Genomic DNA, 18,022 nt, shown 5'->3' with positions numbered 1-18,022 from the left:
TGCCCCTTTCTGCACATGGATTTGCATGTTTAGAATGTAGTCCCCGAAAGGGAGGTCGGTCTGTCTTAATGTAAAATGTGATGTGGTGGGTTCAAGCCCCCTTCCCTTGCTAAAGGTGCTCTACGGTTAAGATGCTCCCACTTTTTTAAACTTTAGAAAACTTCAAAAGCAAGGCTGAACTGGGTGCACATTTTCAATCTTGAAGGTAAAAGAAAGTTGTTTAAATTTCATTAAGGCCTTTTAAATCTGTATTTACTTCATTGATTTTTTTTTTTTTTAAATAACCATAGGCAAGCGCAGTGATTTTCATGGTCCAATCTCTTCAATTTTCGACTCTGCCTTCGCCGAAAGCAATGGCACCAGACTCACCCATTTAATAAACAGGCCTTATACTGTCTCCCTGATCTCGCCTCTGGCTGAGCATTCATACCATCATTTACACAAACCAATTTTCCAGTGCACAGCACATCTCCTCTTTTCCTTTAATACCCTCCATTGCCTCGAATCCCAAACGTAGTCTTTCTTGCCCTTAAGAAACAGAGCTATTACTTTGTGGTAGCACAGTTAATATCGTCAAGTCAGGGCTGGTTTTCTCGCTCTTCTGTGCGGCCGGATAGGTAAATCCGCCAACGACACAGCAAACCCCTGACGTACACGTGGAGGGAACCACGTTTCCATCCTGAAGCCGCCCTTTCCCATATCTTCCTTCACAGCCCGCCCGGCCGCGTGGACTGCACGTCTCCCTACACGTTCTCTCTGCAACTTGCTGACTGACCACTTAGACACTGTCCCGGGTCTGGCTCTTCTCCCCTTCCTCAGCAGTGAGCGAGCCAGGGGGACGCGGCCCCCAGGCTCAGGTCCCTCTGCGCAATCGCAGTGGAAGTGGTCTTTTGAGCTCATTAGCTGACATTAAGGCCTTTCGCAATGGAAAAATGTCGGTCCTTGCCATTTTTCCTCCAGTGGAACTTGAACCCACGTGTGTGTGTGTGTGTGTGTGTGTGTGTGAAGTGAGGCAGAGGGCGACAGGATGAAACCCCGCCGTAGGGTGGGGAGGAAGAGGTGTCTCTGGGTGAGAAGCAAATCCAGCCCAGAAAGGGGCCACAGGATTCTTTCAGAATCTCACGGTGACCTGCGAGCCGACCCTAACTGATCACACACACAGTGCGGTCCTTCCCCGCGCTTCCGGTCACGTGCTCGTCCCACCAGCCCACCTGTTTGCCGAGCGCGGGCCGCGGTGGAAAGACGGACGCCTCCTCGGCCTACGTGACGCATCCGCCTTCCGGGCAAGCGCGGCTTGGCAGCCATTTTGAGAGACAAGCCTGCTGCTATTATAAAAATAGAGGAAAGAAATGAATCCATATCAACAAATCCTTTACAAAAACCATAGTATGAAGAGAAGTTCTATCCAAACTCTTTACACATTATGTACCCTTTAAAATTGTTATGTAAACAATACACAAATCAAAGTTTCTCTGAAATTTTGTTGGAGGGAACGTTCCCCCTCTGCCGCTGGGGCCGTGCGGCCTTCTGCTGCGGCTCGACTCCAAGCCGGGTCCTCAGGTAAAGCCGGTCCTGGCGGCAGGGAGGGCGGGCCGCCATCTTGCTTTGGTCGCACTCGCCCACGACTGCGTCCTGGGGCCTGATTGTGGAGGCGGGCTGTGAGGGGCGCCTGGGCCCAGGGTTCAGCCTCCCTCCCTCGTCTGTCCCAGCTCTTTGCCGGTACTCTTTTTGTTCGTTTCTCCCCCTTTCTCCATCCAGGAAGCCACTTGCCTTCCCTCTCCATCCCCTCCCAGCCCCACATTTCCCTAGAGACCCCTCCCCACCCCGCACACCAAGCCATCCCGTGACAGAAACAAATGACAAAATAACCAATCCCCGGTCTACTGATATGTTTACAAGGACGACCTACGCTCTCACAAAATCAAAATGGGAGAGGGACCAGGGAAAAAAAAAAGGCTGCAAAGTATCTCGGAGGATTCTGTGCAACCCTGAAGATGGCTGACACTGGACCCGCAGCAGTCGATTTCACGGCCAGCGCGGTCACTCTCATCTTCAGCTTCTAGATTGTGGAGGTCCGGTCAACCCCGTCTGGGAGAGAAAGAATTCATGGTGGGCACAACTGAGCAAAACCGTTCCCTTCACGGCCACCTAGTCTCACACCGTGCACGCTGGGCTTCCCGGTCTCTGAAGACAGGTGAAGACCACACTTACCCATTCATCCACCCCTTCATTCACACACTCACACACTCACCATCTGCGGAGTAGCCATTTTTCCAGGAACTGTAATGAGTCTGGGAACCAAGACAGGAGACCTAGTCCTCACCCTCTAAGTACACACATCCTAGTCGGGACAGCTCTGTAAAGCCACAGGGATGTAGGAGGGATCGTTGCTATGATGGGAGTATGTACCAGGCACAGCAGGAAAAATGGAGGAAGATTTAAGATGTCCCTGGGAGTCAAGTGCGGTTTAACGGAGAAAGAAAATGACTTTTGTAAGATGGTGCCATCTTGTAGGAGGAGAGAGGAGGAGGCAGGAAAGGAAGAGGGTGTGGGGAGGGCATACAACTCATGTATAGGTGTGATGTTGGTCATTAATTGGTGGGGCTGGGGGCTAGATGGAGATTTAGGATGTGGGATGGGGGAATGGAGGAGTGGCAGGAGATGTGCTGAGAGCTGGCAGGGATACTGAAGCAGACATGCAGGTGGACCTGTCTAGCTCACAAAACTTTCTTTGGTAGCATCTCCCTCTCAGCGAGTCCCTATTGAAAGCCCCGGCATGAGGTGGTTGTGACTCTGAGCCCTAATCACAGCTGAGGAGACCAAGGGGATGCTGCTCACCCAAATTGATCTAGATTCTCTGTCTCGAGAATCTGGTTAGGGGCAGACAGCATAGTTAGAGGTGTGGGCACTGGGAACGGAAAGATCCTGTGGAAGTGGGTGAATGCTATGCTATGCAACACAGGCTGTGTCTACATCATGGAGAGTCAGTGAGACCAGGCTATAAAGTGGAGGATGTGCATGTCTGAGACAGAGGCCATCAGTGAGACAAACTGCTGAGGGAGCCGAAGGCTGCCCAGCTCCTTTATGGTTGTCTGCTTACACGTGGGACTATAGGAGGATCCCCAGAATGAGGCCGTAAGGGTCTTGTATACTATGAACAGGAGCTTGGACTTGGTAATTGGGGCATTCTAAGCAGTAATTAGGTCTGATTTTAGAATGGTTTCTCTGGCAGCTGTGTTAGATGACCTAAAAAGGGACAAGGCTAGTGGCAGCAGGGCCCCTACAATGGTCCATGCTAGGGCTTGTCTGACAAGGGCTTATCCAGTGAGCAGAGAGAAGCATGCATGAGCCATTGTAGAGGTAGACATGACTGTGTTCAGTGGCTGGTAAATGAAGGCCAGGGAGAGAGGCAGGATGCTTCCCTGGTTTTGCTGATATCCAAACATCAGCAGGTATGTCCTGGTCTGAGCCTTGATGTCGCAAACCTGGTTTACCAGGAGGAGCACCTAGATCCAGTAGACAGAACTCAGGTGTGAGGGGAGTGGAGAGTGTTGTGGGAAAGCTGGAAGACCTAAGTGATAGGGGGGAGTACTGAATCCACTGTACAAGCCTCCTCGCCTCCAGATGGGTGGTGCCAGTCTGGTGTCTTGCCAGCAAGGACTTGAAGGAGACATGTTTAATTGAAATTTTTACTGAGATCACTGTAGGTTCACATGCAGTTATAAGAGAGTATCAGGTTTCTGGGTTTGCTGGGTTTCTCCCAATAATAACATTTTGCAAAACTATAATATTACCATGAAGATACTGATGTTGACACAATTCACTGACCTTACTCGGATTTTCCCAACTTCACTTGTACTTGTGTGTGTCCATAAATTTCCACATAGTTTTTGGAGAGATTTTAAAAAAGAAAAGCAAATGACCCTGGGAGTGTTTATGATAAGCAGGCCATCAGTCCTCAAGGCTCCCAGATGAGAAATTATAATCAGTAATGCTGCCCTGACTTCTGCAGGTGTTAACCTGAGCCTTTTATGGTGGTTCTGCAATGGTAATGGGTCATGGGAAACAGTGGGTGCATTAAGTATACACACACGTGTTGGTGTATAGACATCACTCCCTTGTCTGTAGGAGTGAAGTGCACACACTTGCCAGGGCTCATGGCCTACTCATTAATGCCAACCCTTCATAGCTGTGTAAGTGGGGAGCGAGAAACATAAAAATCCCAACTAATCCAACCCCAAGCTGCATTTTCACTTAATTCCAATCCTATGCCTCATCCTCCAAGGGTGACAGTATTCATCTGTAGGGAAATGACCCACAGGTAAGTCCAGATTCACCATTATAGTTGTGTAAGGTGTACAACTCCAGGGAGCACCATTTTCATGTATTTATTGTGGGTTTTATAGTTAATTATGACAAATAACAAATCAGTGGCAGAACAGCATGTTAAGAAAGTAGAGGCTTTTTCTAATTTACACAAAGTCTCCATATCAGGGGTGCCTGGGTGGGTCAGTGGGTTAAGCCTCTGCCTTTGGCTCAGGTCATGATCTCAGGGTCCTGGGATCAAGCCCTGAGTCAGGCCCTCTGCTCAGCAGGAGGCCTGGTCCCCCCACCCCCGACCCCTGCCTACCTCTCTGCCTATTTGTGATCTCTCTCTCTGTGTCAAATAAATAAATAAAATCTTAATCTTAGCCCATATCAGCTAGAAGTGAGGCTGTTAAGTCTCAAGAAGGAATAAGGAAAGAAGGTGAGAAGGAATGGCAAGGGAATCATGTGAAATCCATGAATCCTGGAGCACCAGAGAGTGGATGGGGCATTCCTCTTTATGGTGGAATTCACTGCAGACTCTGTCCTGCTTGGACAAGGCTCCCTTTTGTAGCCGTGGCTGTTCCCGCCATACAACCTCTGTGCAGGAGGAAGATAGCAGCCAGGCCACCAATAAGGAGCAGGTCCAAGAGAGCCAGAAGAAAGCCTTAAACCAAGATGGCAGAGGCAGCCCACCTCCTTGGCTTCCTCATGAGTTCTGTTGGAGGGGCCAAAGGGAGGGCAAAGAAGAAGCAGAAATGGAAGGCCAAAGAGAGAAATGGCTTAGACTGGCACCAGGAGGGTTGTAGTTAATGTAGGACACTGAGAGTAGAGATGTCAGCATAGAAGGATGGGCCCCTCCAAGGCCTAGGGCCCATGGACTAGCCACATTAGAAAGACCATCATAGGATGTGGTGTCCCAGAACTTGGCCACCCTCCCATCCCGTCCTGAGACACAGGCAGAGGAACCTCTTTTACTTTGCTTTCCTCTCCATAATTATATGTCCTCCTGTAAAATGATTTAATTCATTGGCATTCTGTTCCCAGTGAGGTCATCTTCCCAGCACCTGGAAGAGGTGGGCCCAGCAGAGAGGTGCATTTGCAGTGTGGGCAGGCTCATGGCCACTGTGCCCAACTGGGCCACCCTGAACTTAATTTTCATTCTCTGCTCTGGAAACTGCTTACGAGGCTTCCCACCAGACAGGATTTTTGAGGAAAAACACAGATAAGAAGGCTTAGGAGATTAACAAGATGAAAACATTAGCAAAAAACCCATCAGTTCATAGAGGTTTTCTGTAAAAGTAGAAGAATGAGCTAAAAAATGAAACCTTTTCAATGAAAACCTCCCTTTAATAAAGAGCATTTGGCATTCTTGCTACTAATGATGATAATGTTAGCACTTAGCAGTTTGATAAGGGCTCCCAACGTGCCAATTATCGGAGATATATCAAGCCCTGGGGAAGACGATCAGTTATCCTTGCTGACTCTCAAAGGTGGAGGGAGTTCCTCACCCACCAGCCACCGCTGGGTGGACGGGAGCTTGGGCTGCCTGCAGTGGGCTGAGCTTGACCTGAACGCTCAGGGTCTGGGAGGCTTCGCTTTTTGAAAAAATTGAGATCTAATGTGCATACCACAAATTTCACCCTTTTAAAGTGTATAATTCAGAGATTTTCGTATATTCACAGAGTTGTGCAGCCATCACCACTAATTCCAGAACATTTTCATCCAGTTTCCATCAAGCAATCACTATCCACTTGGCAGTTCCTTCTGGCCCCTGACAACCACTAAGCCATACTGTCTGTTTCTACAGATTTGCCTCTACTGGACATTTCATAAATTCCTAAATGGAATCGTATACTGTGCGGCCTTTTGTGTCTGGCATCTTTCACTTAGTGTAATGCTTCCAAGGTTCATCCATGTTGTAGCATGGATCAGAACATCATTCCTTTTTAAGCTGAACGATATTCCACTGTGTGGCTATAATGTATTTCGTTCATCCATTTCTACCTGTTGATGGACCTTTGGGTTGTTTCCCATTACTCAGGGACTACCAGTGTGCTGACCCAGTCTCCTTGGTTAGCTGGAGAAGAGGAGCTGGTGGCATCTCCCCACAGAGGGGCCAGGAATGGACCAATGATGTGATGAAGCTTTTAGGATATGAGTGGCCAAGGGAGAGAGCAGTGTTTGCAGATGGGGTTCCTGGAACCCTGTGGAGGTCACATTAGGAGCTGTGACTTCCCACCATCTGTTCAGTCAGACACTCTGGGAGGCCTTGGGATAGCTCACTTCTGGTACTGAGTGGAAGATTTCTTTGGGCCGTGGAGAGCCCTGCACAGCTGAGGTCAGGTAGGCACAGTCCTTGCTTTCCAATCTCCTCCATGCTGAGCATCTGTTGGTCTCATATTTGGTGTCAGGATAAGATTGTGTTTGCAGGGACTAAAAATCTAAAAGTCCCTGGTCAGGAGGACAAAGACCGCTGGAGCAGCAGCTGACAGCAGCCTTTCTCCCCACCACAGCTAGATAGCGCACATTTTGGCTTTAGGTGTTCTGACTGCCCATCTCCAGGGAGAGTGAGCGCATCTCAACTGGAGAGGACTGTTGGGAAGGGTCACAGGAGGCCTCTCTGACTCAGAGCCTCCGGGAGGTTGGCAGGAAGGGGTGGACATTGCTCCTCTGCCTGCCAAACATCCCCAGGGCTGGCGCAGAGTTCAGGCTGGAGAAAAGCACTTGGTTAGTACCCGGAGGGCACTGAAGGCCTCCTGGGGCTCCAGTGATGACATAGGGCTTTGACCAGACGGACAGGGGACAACCCAGCTGCTTCTGGAGCTCCTTGCGGGGCTGCAGCCCGCAGGCACATGGAACTAGACCATCCCTGTCACACTGTGAAGGACGTCTCAGACTACTTGGGGCTCCAGGCATCGTGGAAACCATTTGGAGCAGGGAGATGTAAAAACAAGCAGGGATTTTTGTTTCAAAAATTCTATTTTTAGAACAAGCTGGGATATGCTTGGACCAGACGGGGAGATCTAGTGCCGAGAAGGAAAGAATCCAATTCTGTTGGGGCGGGGGGTGGGGGGGGATGTTGCCACTAAAAGCCATGTCTTGTGTTTCTGACTCCTCCAGCTCCCAGCATTTGGCTGGGACAGCTGCTGTGGTAGGACCTCAGAGTGCACTGGGTGGGTGGCTCTGAGGAAAAAGGGACAGCCTTGGTCTCCGGCTCCCTGACTCACCTCCCAGAAAAGAAGGAACAGGGCATTGTGTGCTCTTCGGTGTGGTACGGCTTGACCAGGATCCAACAGCACCCTAAGGCTGTTCTCTCTCTCTGTCCCCTGCCTACCTCTCCTTATGCCTTTCCCATTCCTCCTGAGCTATCGCCAGAATGTAGACAGCAGATGGCTGCTAGTTCTCCCAGGCATGCGGTAAAAGGCGAGGAGGACCCACTCACCTCCCAGGGCGTGCTCGGTCATACTGAGGCACAAGGACTCCAGCCTATTGTTGATGTCAGGTTCAGTCACAGGAAGTTGGAATTCTGCAAGGGACAAAGGGTTATCTTGGTGACAGAGACTCTGAGAACAAGGAGAAGGTATGCACGGTGCTGTGGGGCACCACCCCGTCCACCCTGGGGCAACTAGGGGAGCTCTGAGGATCAGCATGGAGGCAAGTTACACTCTGATTTCAACCAACTTATGAGTCTGTTAGGCGCACGGAGTCCATTGTAAACATGGGCAGCTGGAAGAAAACTGCTAACTAAAAATAACTGGTCAGAGTCGGAGTCTGTCAGTCCTCTGCTCAGAACCCTCCAGCAGCTTCCCATCAGAGTAACAGCCAACCCCCTGCCATGGCCTGCAAGGCCCACATGATCGGACCCTTATTAACCCTTCCCCATGTACAGCTTTCCTCACCCTTCCTTCCTTCCCAGGACCTCTTCTGCCCGTTTTTGCACTGCTGTTCCCTCTGCCCAGAATGGTGGTCCCTTGATACTTCCATGACTTTCTCTATCCCTGCCTTCATATCTCTGGCTCTCCTGTGTCTTTAGAAAGGACATTAGAGATAAGCAGAACTTTCCCAGCCCTATTCCTTTTCCTCTGCTTGCTTTTTCTCCACAGCTGTCACCAACATCTGGCCCATTCTTTATTTGCTGCCTGCTCCCAGTTCCATGTTCACTTCGTTGGAGCAGGACTTGGCCCTGCTGCTCCCCGTGCCTAGAAGTGGGCTTGGCGCATTTCTGATTTGTTACAAGGAAACAGAAACCACAGCATGGCACAGTTCTCAAGTGGTCTTAGAGTGACTGGCCAGGTTGGCTGGCTAACACAAGAACCCACAGAACCCACAGGGGTCTGACTCCAGAGCTGGCTCTCTCCGGCATGCTGCAGCGACTAAAGTTGCTAGTCAGTCCTTGCTGCCTCTAGCCACTTAGAAGGTCAGAGATGTCCGCTGGGCAGGTTCTCACTGCCCGGGACTAGGCTGTGTGCCTTATAGTCACAAAGCCTCCTCTACCATCTGGGCCTTCCCTATCTCAGTAGGAGCCTCCTCTGTTCTGCTGGGCCCCTCATTGTCAGTATGTCCCTCTCCCCAGCCCCCATCATCCTGGGAAGCTCTTGAGTGTTTTTCACTGGCTTGGAAGCACCTTGCAGACAGCGACAGTGCTCTTATCTCTTTCTGAACCTCCCCTAATCCCAGCGATGGTCTTCTGGCACACTTCACACATGTCTATCGAGTGATGAAAAAGATGGAAACTCTGACAGCTAAGAACTGTGAAATCCTATAGTGGGGGTTAGGGGACAGACAAAAATCAGCAGTGGGATATGTTCTGAGGGCCTAGGAATCTCAAGGTTGCCACTGTCTTCATATGTGACTCTGGGAAACTTCTCTTCATTGGGCCTTCCCTCTTCAGTCTGGAAGTGGGGAAAGGATCCTGGTGGCCCAAGCTTCAGGCCATTTCCTCGCTCCTTTGAATCTCCACCAGAGGGCACTTGGGGCTGGTGGACGGGACGACAAATGAGGTTAGGTTGGTGGTTTAGTGGGATAGGAAGTTGAAACCAATGGCTAAACCAAAGTATTTGTTTTCCTTGATGAGCTACACATTTAGCTTTTCTCTGCAATCTGTGTTCCCCATCACCGGCTAATTCAGAGGCAGATGTCATTTCTGTTGTTTAAAATTCTGAGTAGATGGGCAAAATGGATCAATAAGAAAAGCACTGGGGAGCAGACAGGGTTCTTTCTGACACAAGTTCCAGCATCAATGGGTTTGAAAGGCAACTGTTGCCAATTCATGAACAGAGGATGACTGGGCTTTCCGGGAAGGGGGGCTGCTGGGAGCCAGGGAGAATGGAAGGGTGTCTCCCACCGCCACCCATTGTTGCTGTCAGAGTAGGGTCGGGGCAATCAGACAATCCAGAGGGAAGAGTATTTTAGTATTTTCATCCATTCATGTGAAAATCATATGCATGCAAAATTAGCAGCCTTCAGGGTGTGAAATCTATAAAATAGAAACACAGTTTTATATATAGCCAGTTAGCAAATATGAAAAAAAAAACCCTCAGCAATTATAACCATCCATATGCTCATTGTAAAATTTAGTTTACTCTCTAGCACTCCCCTTTAAACAAACACTGTGGAGAGATTTGGATAAATAAAGATGCTCGACATTTGGGGAGAAGTGTTTCAGCTGCAGGATTTCTTGCCAACACGCAGCAAAATGCCATTTTCCAAGCCGAGGACTGCGTGTTCAAAAAAGGGGGCTGAGAAATGCGGGGCTCTCCGCTCTAGCATCTCCAAACCTTAGTGGCTGCTCTTTTAGGTTGAAAGTTGGCACGGTTGCTTTTTCTCCCTTGGCTCTTCCCTCTGGTGCGCCAGGGTGTCGCGACCCCCACCACTCTCAGAGAGGCTCCGAAAAATTCTAAGTCTTGGGAGAAGCCCATATGTTCACACTCCAGAGTTTCCTAATAGTGTGACTTTTTAATTGTGTATTTGATAAAAACAGATCCGTGGCATCTCCCCACACATACAAGACAGAGAGAGACCAGCTGGGTAGATAACAGTTTCCATCTCAGGCTAGAAGCCCTCAGCCAAGTGTGGCTTGGGTGGGCAGAACTCTCAAAGCCCCGGGAAGCATTTGGGCAGCTCCTGCCACCCAGGCACACATGACACACCAGGCCAGCTCCTGCTCTGGCTCCTGCTACCCCAAAAGCTCATTGCATTGAGCCTGGGTCCCCAGCTATAATGCGTCAGACAGATGCAGTTTTATGTCCTCAGTAAGGCAAAAGGGAAAGACTGAGCCTTCTCTGCTGTTGCTGGAGGCAGGCCTGTTTCCTTAACTCAGATGACATCTCTGAGAACGAGGAATTTTTCCCCTGACCATCAAAACATTCCAGTATTTAGTGAGGGTCCTCCGTCCTAGGAAGCCCAGGGTGTAGGCTGACCTGGGACTTTTTAAATTGTGCCTTTTCAGAAGTCCCATAAGTAGAGAGCCTTGTGCGCAGGCAAGGAGATTCTGGAAGGGAGCAGCCGCCCATGCCTAATGGAAGTGTTTCTGTAGGGTCCACCTGGAGGGTCCCATGTGGCTTTTTCTTGGCAGAAACCAGCCATCCTAGTTGAGTCTCACACGTGTGGCATGTGTGGTGCAGTCTGCAGCTCTCTCCCAGTCCCTGTGGCTGAGGCAAAGAGGCCAGTGTCTTCAGTACTTTAGAGAAAGAAATGGGGTATCCTAGCAAAAACCACTAGAATTCAACTTTGCCAACAACAGCCTAGGATACTTGTTGAATAGCTAGGAAAGCTTCAAGTTAAGTGAAAAATGGGGTTGCTGGGAGGCTGAGGAGGACAGGACAGAGGATGGAGAAGTGGGATCCGGACGGGGTAAGGGGTATAAGGAAGAAAGGGAGACAGGGAGGATGGGAACCAAGCAGGACGGGGGAGGGTAGTCACAGAAGGAAAAGAAATCAGTGTGGTCAGGGCAAGAGAGCCACGCTGATAATCGCAGAGACAGTCATGGCGGTCGTGGCGAGTGGCAGAGCAACATGAGTCGCAACCCTGAGTCTGCTATGGGAACACAGCTTGTTTGCTGGTGGCCTCATTCCTAAATCTGCAGAAGTCTCTGCTATGAAAATCCTCTAGAATGCACACTTTCATGAAAAATGATGAGAATATAAGACAATATTGTACTGTCTAGGTCTCCAGTCTAGAGGTACCACCTAGACTAGAGGTTGGGTCACTCTCAGTTGGACTTTCAGAGGCAGGGGAGCATGGCCCAGGTGCGTTCTTGGCTGTGATACAGTTGAGTCATTCATCAACCTCTCTACCTGAGCGGAATTGTTTGCCCTGGCCTACCAGAAGGCAGAGAGCAGAAATGCACCAGGTACCTTGAGTGGGTCCCTGTTCTGGTCCCTTCCTCTGCATAGTGGCCCCTTCCATTCCCCTAATGGACCCAGTGTTTGCATGGCACTCTCCCTCTCCCCACTCTTTTGAAAGGCAGTTCTCTGAAAGGGAGAAACTCACACGAAGGAGGCAATGAATGACAACAGCTTGGGGCACTGTGCTCCCCGGTATGCAGCATTCTAATGGTGGAAGAAATACAGTCACGAGCTGGTGCATAGGGGAGGTCTGCTATCGCGAACAACTACGATACTTCATGATCGGCTGCCATGCAAGGCACCTTATTACCCATCTCACATCTGGGGCAGTGCAGCACCAAGGATAGTTTGCAGATGGTTTTGTGCAGGAAGGAAGAGAACCCCAGAATATAGCTCTGTGAGACTGCCCAGCCTGCCCTTCCTCAGGCTTTTCTTTCAATGTCGGCTTCTGGTCCCTCAGACCCTTCCTGTCAGGCCCTCCAGATGGTGAGGAGCCTTTGTAGCTTCTCGGTGTTACACCCGGGCTGTTTTGAGATCCTCTCTGACTAGATCTCAGTGGCGGCTGAGCCTCGGTCAGCAAGGAAGAAATCTGCTTCCAAGAGAAGGTAGTCCTTCTGCAAGCGATTTCCAAACTAATTTTCCAGTTGGGAAAACACCCTGCCTTTTTGGGAGAACATGACCACACTAGGCACCACACCTGTTTTGAGCTCAAGTTACCCCACTGGTGAGTGTAGAAGACCCTTCTCCTCCTTGCTCTGGGAGGACCAGCTTAGTGTTTCTTACTCTTGCCACAGGCCAGTGAGAGGCAGCGATCACTTAGTGGCTCTCCTTATTTATCCCAGGAAACATCTAGAAAACTGTTCCTGTGGGAATAAACTAAAATACCACTCCTGACATGGCCTCCAAGGGGTCCACAAATCCTGTAGATCCAGGAAAGAAGAGATCGTCTTGCAAATTCGAGCCAGGTGACTAATTAATTGATACACAACTCAGGAGCTTGTTCTAGGCCCCAGACTATTCTATATTCTTTGGAGACATTTAAAATTTTCCATCATTTTAATGGAAGCATTTTAAGTTTGCATTGTCATCTTCAAGATCTACCCATCTGATTTAAAATGGAACGTTCTGGGGGCGCCTGGGTGGCTCAGTGGGTTAAAGCCTCTGCCTTCGGCTCAGGTCATGATCTCAGAGTCCTGGGATCGAGCCCCACATCGGGCTCTCTGCTCAGCAGGGAGCCTGCTTCCTCCTCTCTCTCTGCCTGCCTCTCTGCCTGCTTGTGATCTCTCTCTGTCAAATAAATAAATAAAATCTTAAAAAAAAAATAAAATGGAACGTTCTGAAGACATCCAGTGGCCAGGAGGAAGCCACGGTGCTGTATTGTAATGGTTTTCTAAGGATCTAATTTAGGGTTGTTCACACATTTTGTGTTCACTACCACTTCTGCTTGTGTAAAGATGAAAGCCACTCGCTGCCTTCCTGATTTTGACTCCCTGACATGATACTTGTAGTTTGGTCATGCCCCCAGGTGCCAGCCCCTAGAAACCTACCAAGCAAACAAGGACATGCTGCTCTGAGTGGCAAGGCCCATCCTGGATAGACCCTGTCTATCTAGTACAAAACTTTGTCTGGGCCTGACTGTGGCTGTTAGTTGTGGTAGCCCTGTCAACAAGGCTGCCTCCTCAAGACGAAGGAAGAGCTCTGATCATGACTTGTGGTCTTAAAAACCAGTGTCTGATCTGCCAGGGGCAGGAATGATCCTGGAGACTGGGGAGCCTCCCATGGCAGTGACTCTGTGCAGGGTCTGTTCCCTTCAGCCAGGAATCCCTAAGTCGTGGCTGTGCCCTGCCTTGCTCTTCATGACCATGTCCTGGGAAAAGCCACCCAGCATGGGTTCAATGTGCTGGGCAGGACTTAGAAGTGGCTCCTGCCCAGTACTCACCAGTTTATTTGCTTATGCAAATAAAAATAATTGAACCTCTCCTTTAAAAAAAAGACCCCCCCAAGTGTTCTGGAGTTCTAAGTCACATTTATAAAGAACATCATTTAGAGACTTTTGAGTTAACTACCAGGAAAAGTGAAAATAATTGTAAGTGGCTGTCTCTGGGAGATGAGGCTGGGGGCTGGGAGGGGGAGGGGGAGGAGAAGGGGACAGTCACTTTTCCTTAAAAGCCTTTCTATATTATTTGATTTTTTTTTTTTTTTAACAGTAAGAACAAGAGGGTGGAAATAATCTTAGGGTTATAGTTGCTCTGAGCATTAGCAAGCAACAAAGGTGTGGATGAAGGATATGTATCTACAGACTCAAAGAGTCCTCCTAGGGATGGCCCAGCTCTTCCTGGTGGGCCTGGTCTTCCCAATTCACACAGGAGAATGTGGGGGAAAGTAAGGTGAGAAGAGAGGACTGAGGACTTGGAAGAAGCCAAAGGAAGGGACAGGGGCTTAGAAAGGAGCAAGGAGGCCACAGTTGTATAGAGACTGAAGGAGAAGGAGAATGGTCAGCTGTGCTAGGCCTCCCACGAAGCTGCAGGGTGGCTGGTATGTCGTCCCAGGACCAGGCCCGAGATTAGGGTCAAAGGATACATTCAAGGTGAAAGATCTCCTCGTGCTCAGGATATATTCAAATCTCATCTAGCTTCTCTTTTATTGGAAGTGGATTATACCAAATTCTGCATGGAAACAGAGGCTGGGACTACAAGACCCAGGGAGAAGACCTTCACAACTTCATCAAATATTTCTTCCCAGGGAGCTACAAGTATCAAAGGCATTTTAAAACAAACATGCACAAACAGTAAATGTTCTAGAAGTCAAGAAGCAAGTTTAAACAAGCATTTGGACCATCTTCCTTTCCTGACACACCTTACCTTACCTCGCCATTCCTCCTCAGTGTCTCCTGATCTCCGTCCTGCCTTTCTCTCACTCCACCAGGCACACTCCTACTCAGAATCTTCCACACATTCACCACTGAGAGTGGCTAGGGTCCGAGCTCCTTGGCCTTGGGTTCAGAGCCCCCATTATTAGCCAGGATCTTTCCTGCTCCCTTGTTCTACTTGCTGCTACTTCAGCCTGACCCTTTGGCTCAGCCACGGCTTCTGGAACTCACTGAGGTACTTGGTATGATTGCGGTCTTGCTCCCTTGTCTCCTTCTGCATGCAACTCCACCCTCCTCTTTCCACGTCTTCACTCTCTGTCCCCTGAAGCTCAACTCCAATTCCAAGAAACTTTCTTGCCCACCCAGGCCACAGCGACATTTCCTTTCCTCAAACTCCTGTAAGACTTGCTGTACAGAGTGTCCCTCTTGCCTAGGGTGGGTATTTTCCTACAGATACAACACCTGTACCTGTCTGATTTTCCCACTTAGAAAGTCATCAAGCTAGATTCAGTCATTGTTTGGATGGCTCTATATTACTCACAGACTCTTAAGAGGTCACTGTCTCATAGACAAAGTGTGCAAGTGATCATTGTCTGTGCATCGTTCTGGTAACCCTGCTTTAGGAGGTGTGGTGAGAGGTGCCGCTGACTTGAAGTGACCACGCTGCTCTTTAACCAAGTAAAGGGAAGATGGCTGGTCCAAGAAGTCATGTTTGCAAGGCGCTCCCCAACCAGGGGTAGGTCTCTTAGCATCAATGCTGTGAAAGTTTTCTCTGTCTCTGTTTCACTTTCTGCACATCCCCCTGACATGCACCCAGAGTAAACACACATAGACACGCACATGCACACTGCACATGGAACCCCTTGCAACTCCCCCAGATACCCTCCAGTGAGATCTCTGGTTTAATCAATCTAGAAATATGACTAGTATCAAAAATATCCCCGTCAGATTGCAACCGACTCTGGGGCTCCATGTGCTGGCTCCCAGCCAACCAGCCGCTATTCATGCTGGCAAGGCACAGTTTAAAAAAGGAAAGGCTTCTATAAGCTCAAAAGAATGCGTGGTGACAGTCGAGGCTAAGCACTTTCTGGCTGGGTTCACAGGGGCATCTATTTTGGCATCCTGGCCTCCCCTGTGTGTCAGGGGGAGGAGAGAGGGAGAGACCAAGTGCAGGGCCCTACCTGGCTGCTGGAACATCAGCATATTCTGTGGAGAAGTGTGCACGGGCAGCGAGCGGGTCCTTTGGACTGAGCTGTGGGTGCGGCTCGGCATACTGTTGCTACCCCCAGGGTTGGCAAACCACAGGTTCTAGTGAGAAACACAAAGGGGGAGACCCATTAGCCCACACACCCTGGGGTCCGGGGAGGGGTGTGGAGCAGGGCCGCCAGCCAGAATGCCAGAGGCAGATACCCCTGAAGAACTCTTTGCTAACTTCTGGGAGAGGGCTCGAGGCTCAGGCTTGTGCTGCCCATCCGCATATTTATAGAGAGGGGGGTTGAGATTACATTCATTTTCTTCCCCTCTCCAAGCCCCAGGCCTCTCTAAACCCCAGCTTAATCTGGACAGCTCTCTCCTTCACGATCTCCAAAACTCTTTTTATCCCTTTTGTTGCCTTTGCTTTTCCTATCACTTTTTTTTCGGAGATGGGAAGAGTTCTATAAATGTTTGCAACGAAGAGCACAAACTATTTTGGGGCTCTCATTTGATTTTCTTTTTGAGATTCTTACAACTTACTACAAAGCGAGGGGGAGAAAAAAGAATCTTTCAGCTGGCACTGAGCTGGCACACTGAGCTCGCGTTTATTATTATGCGGGTGTCCTGGTGGTGACTTCCTCTTGAACTGATGTGGGGCTTCCCACAACGGTCAGCAAGTGGGGCTTTCTCAGACCCTGTGGTATATGCTCTGGAGAGGAAATCCTGCCCATTTTCCCTGGAGCTGTTCTCCTGTTTTAAAACCAATCATCCCTTAGTTTCTCATGACAACGCAGACCCACTCGTGCCCCTCCAATCGCAGCCCCAACCTGCAGAGCCCCACAAAGCCGGGCACACATATGGAAGGTATTGGGCAGGGTGCGAAACAGGACTGGTGGGTGGGGAGCCGTGGGACAGAAGTCAAATCTAAATCACACAGCCTGGCCTTGAACAGGCGGAGAATGTCCAGCTCTTTCTCTGACAGCCTCTCTCAGACTCCTCTTTGGATTCTCCACCACAGCTGGGACGGTGACAAAGGAGCTTTTCGCGGTGAATAAGGCTAAGAAAGCTCCTTAGAACTCTGGAACCCAGATCTGGAGGTGGTGTGTTCTGCTGCGGCAGGTCAAGGAGCAGGGGCACATAAAAGGTCTTGCATTTCCTCCTACAGGGTGTTATGTGCAGGGCCGCCAAGGTTAAAGTGGCCAGAGGGCATCCTAAGTAAATCCCATGAAGCCAGGTGCCCTCATGGGATTGCTCGGTCTCCCAGAGAAACAGCACAAACCACTGGCTACTTTCGAGCACAGGGACCCCTGTATCTCAGTGCAGCCCTCCTTGGCCTCTGTGCCCACCGTGGGGTCATGTAGGGATAGGTCCTGAAGCCTGGGGCCCTGTGCTTGGCGGCCTACCCCCCTCCGCAGACACAGAACCAACCTGTCTTCCTTGCTTCATGATGGTGGGGTTGGCTGCGGTGCTGCGCTGGGTGGAGCTGACGAATCCACTGGTGCCCAAGAGGCCGAGGCGGGCAGATGGGACGTTCCGGGAGGGGATCTGGTACTGGCGAGGGTTCCGCCGACCCATACCACCGCCCACAGACCCGGCTGTCGGGAGGGAGTTGGACTGCCCAAAGCCGCGGCTGCGAGAGGGGAGAGAGCAGTGAGAGGTTGTTAGCCACCCAGCGCAGTTCCCAAATCCCAGGCTGCCAGTGGGCTGCCTTCCCGGAGTCTGCTTGCATTTTGACAGTTATGACGTCTCTCTAGGGGCACAGGGTAGCTGCGTGCAGGAAAAGGCTAGGATTAAGATGACAGCTAAGAGACATCCGAGAGGGACTATCACGTGCACCATCCTGGGACTTTGACCCTGATTCTCCAGTCCTCATGAAAACCCTAGGAAGTAGGTGTCCTATTCCCTTTTTCAGCTGGAGAATGAACACTGAGTGCTTTGTGATTTTGCAAAGGTCCCGCGGGCAGCAGGGGACAGTGCTGAAATACGAGCCTAGGAGGTTGGCCGGGGTGCTCTTCAGCGGTCTTGCCTGCTGGGTCCTAGGACCCTGAGCGCTCAAGTGCCCATCCCAAAGCCACATAGAGCAAGAGCGCAGAGCCGGGATCCGTGCACCTTCTGCCACACCACAGCCTGTTTCTGATATCTGTGTAGCACACTTGGAAAGGGTAGCCTGTGAGCCCCGCTAGGATGGCAGCTCTGAGACAGAAAAGACGGCACCCATTCTCAGCAGTCCTGCATGGCCCAGGCCGCTGGCTCCCGGCACAGTGAATGCAGGCTGAGTGAATGAACGGACATTCATCTCTGCCAT

The 18,022-nt window shown here is 50.2% G+C and overlaps 1 protein-coding gene across 5 annotated transcripts in view; it reads right to left on the bottom strand.

Moving 5' to 3' along the window:
* Positions 1-279: 279 nt before the first annotated feature.
* The window catches only part of SAMD4A (sterile alpha motif domain containing 4A), a 206,336-nt gene continuing 188,593 nt past the window's right edge, over positions 280-18,022 (bottom strand). For all 5 annotated transcript variants that reach the window (XM_047739128.1, XM_047739127.1, XM_047739129.1 and 2 more), the window contains 4 exons: positions 17,146-17,347; positions 15,705-15,831; positions 7,751-7,834; positions 280-2,088 (listed from right to left, as the gene is read on the bottom strand). In XM_047739128.1, coding sequence (XP_047595084.1) covers positions 2,060-2,088; positions 7,751-7,834; positions 15,705-15,831; positions 17,146-17,347 — 442 coding nt within the window. In that variant the 3' untranslated portion in view covers positions 280-2,059. The remainder of the gene's footprint in view (positions 2,089-7,750; positions 7,835-15,704; positions 15,832-17,145; positions 17,348-18,022) is intronic.

Source organism: Lutra lutra, chromosome 7 (genome assembly GCF_902655055.1).
Source record: "Lutra lutra chromosome 7, mLutLut1.2, whole genome shotgun sequence".
In the NCBI taxonomy this organism is placed as follows: domain Eukaryota; kingdom Metazoa; phylum Chordata; class Mammalia; order Carnivora; family Mustelidae; genus Lutra; species Lutra lutra.
This window is presented reverse-complemented; position numbering and strand designations above follow the sequence as displayed.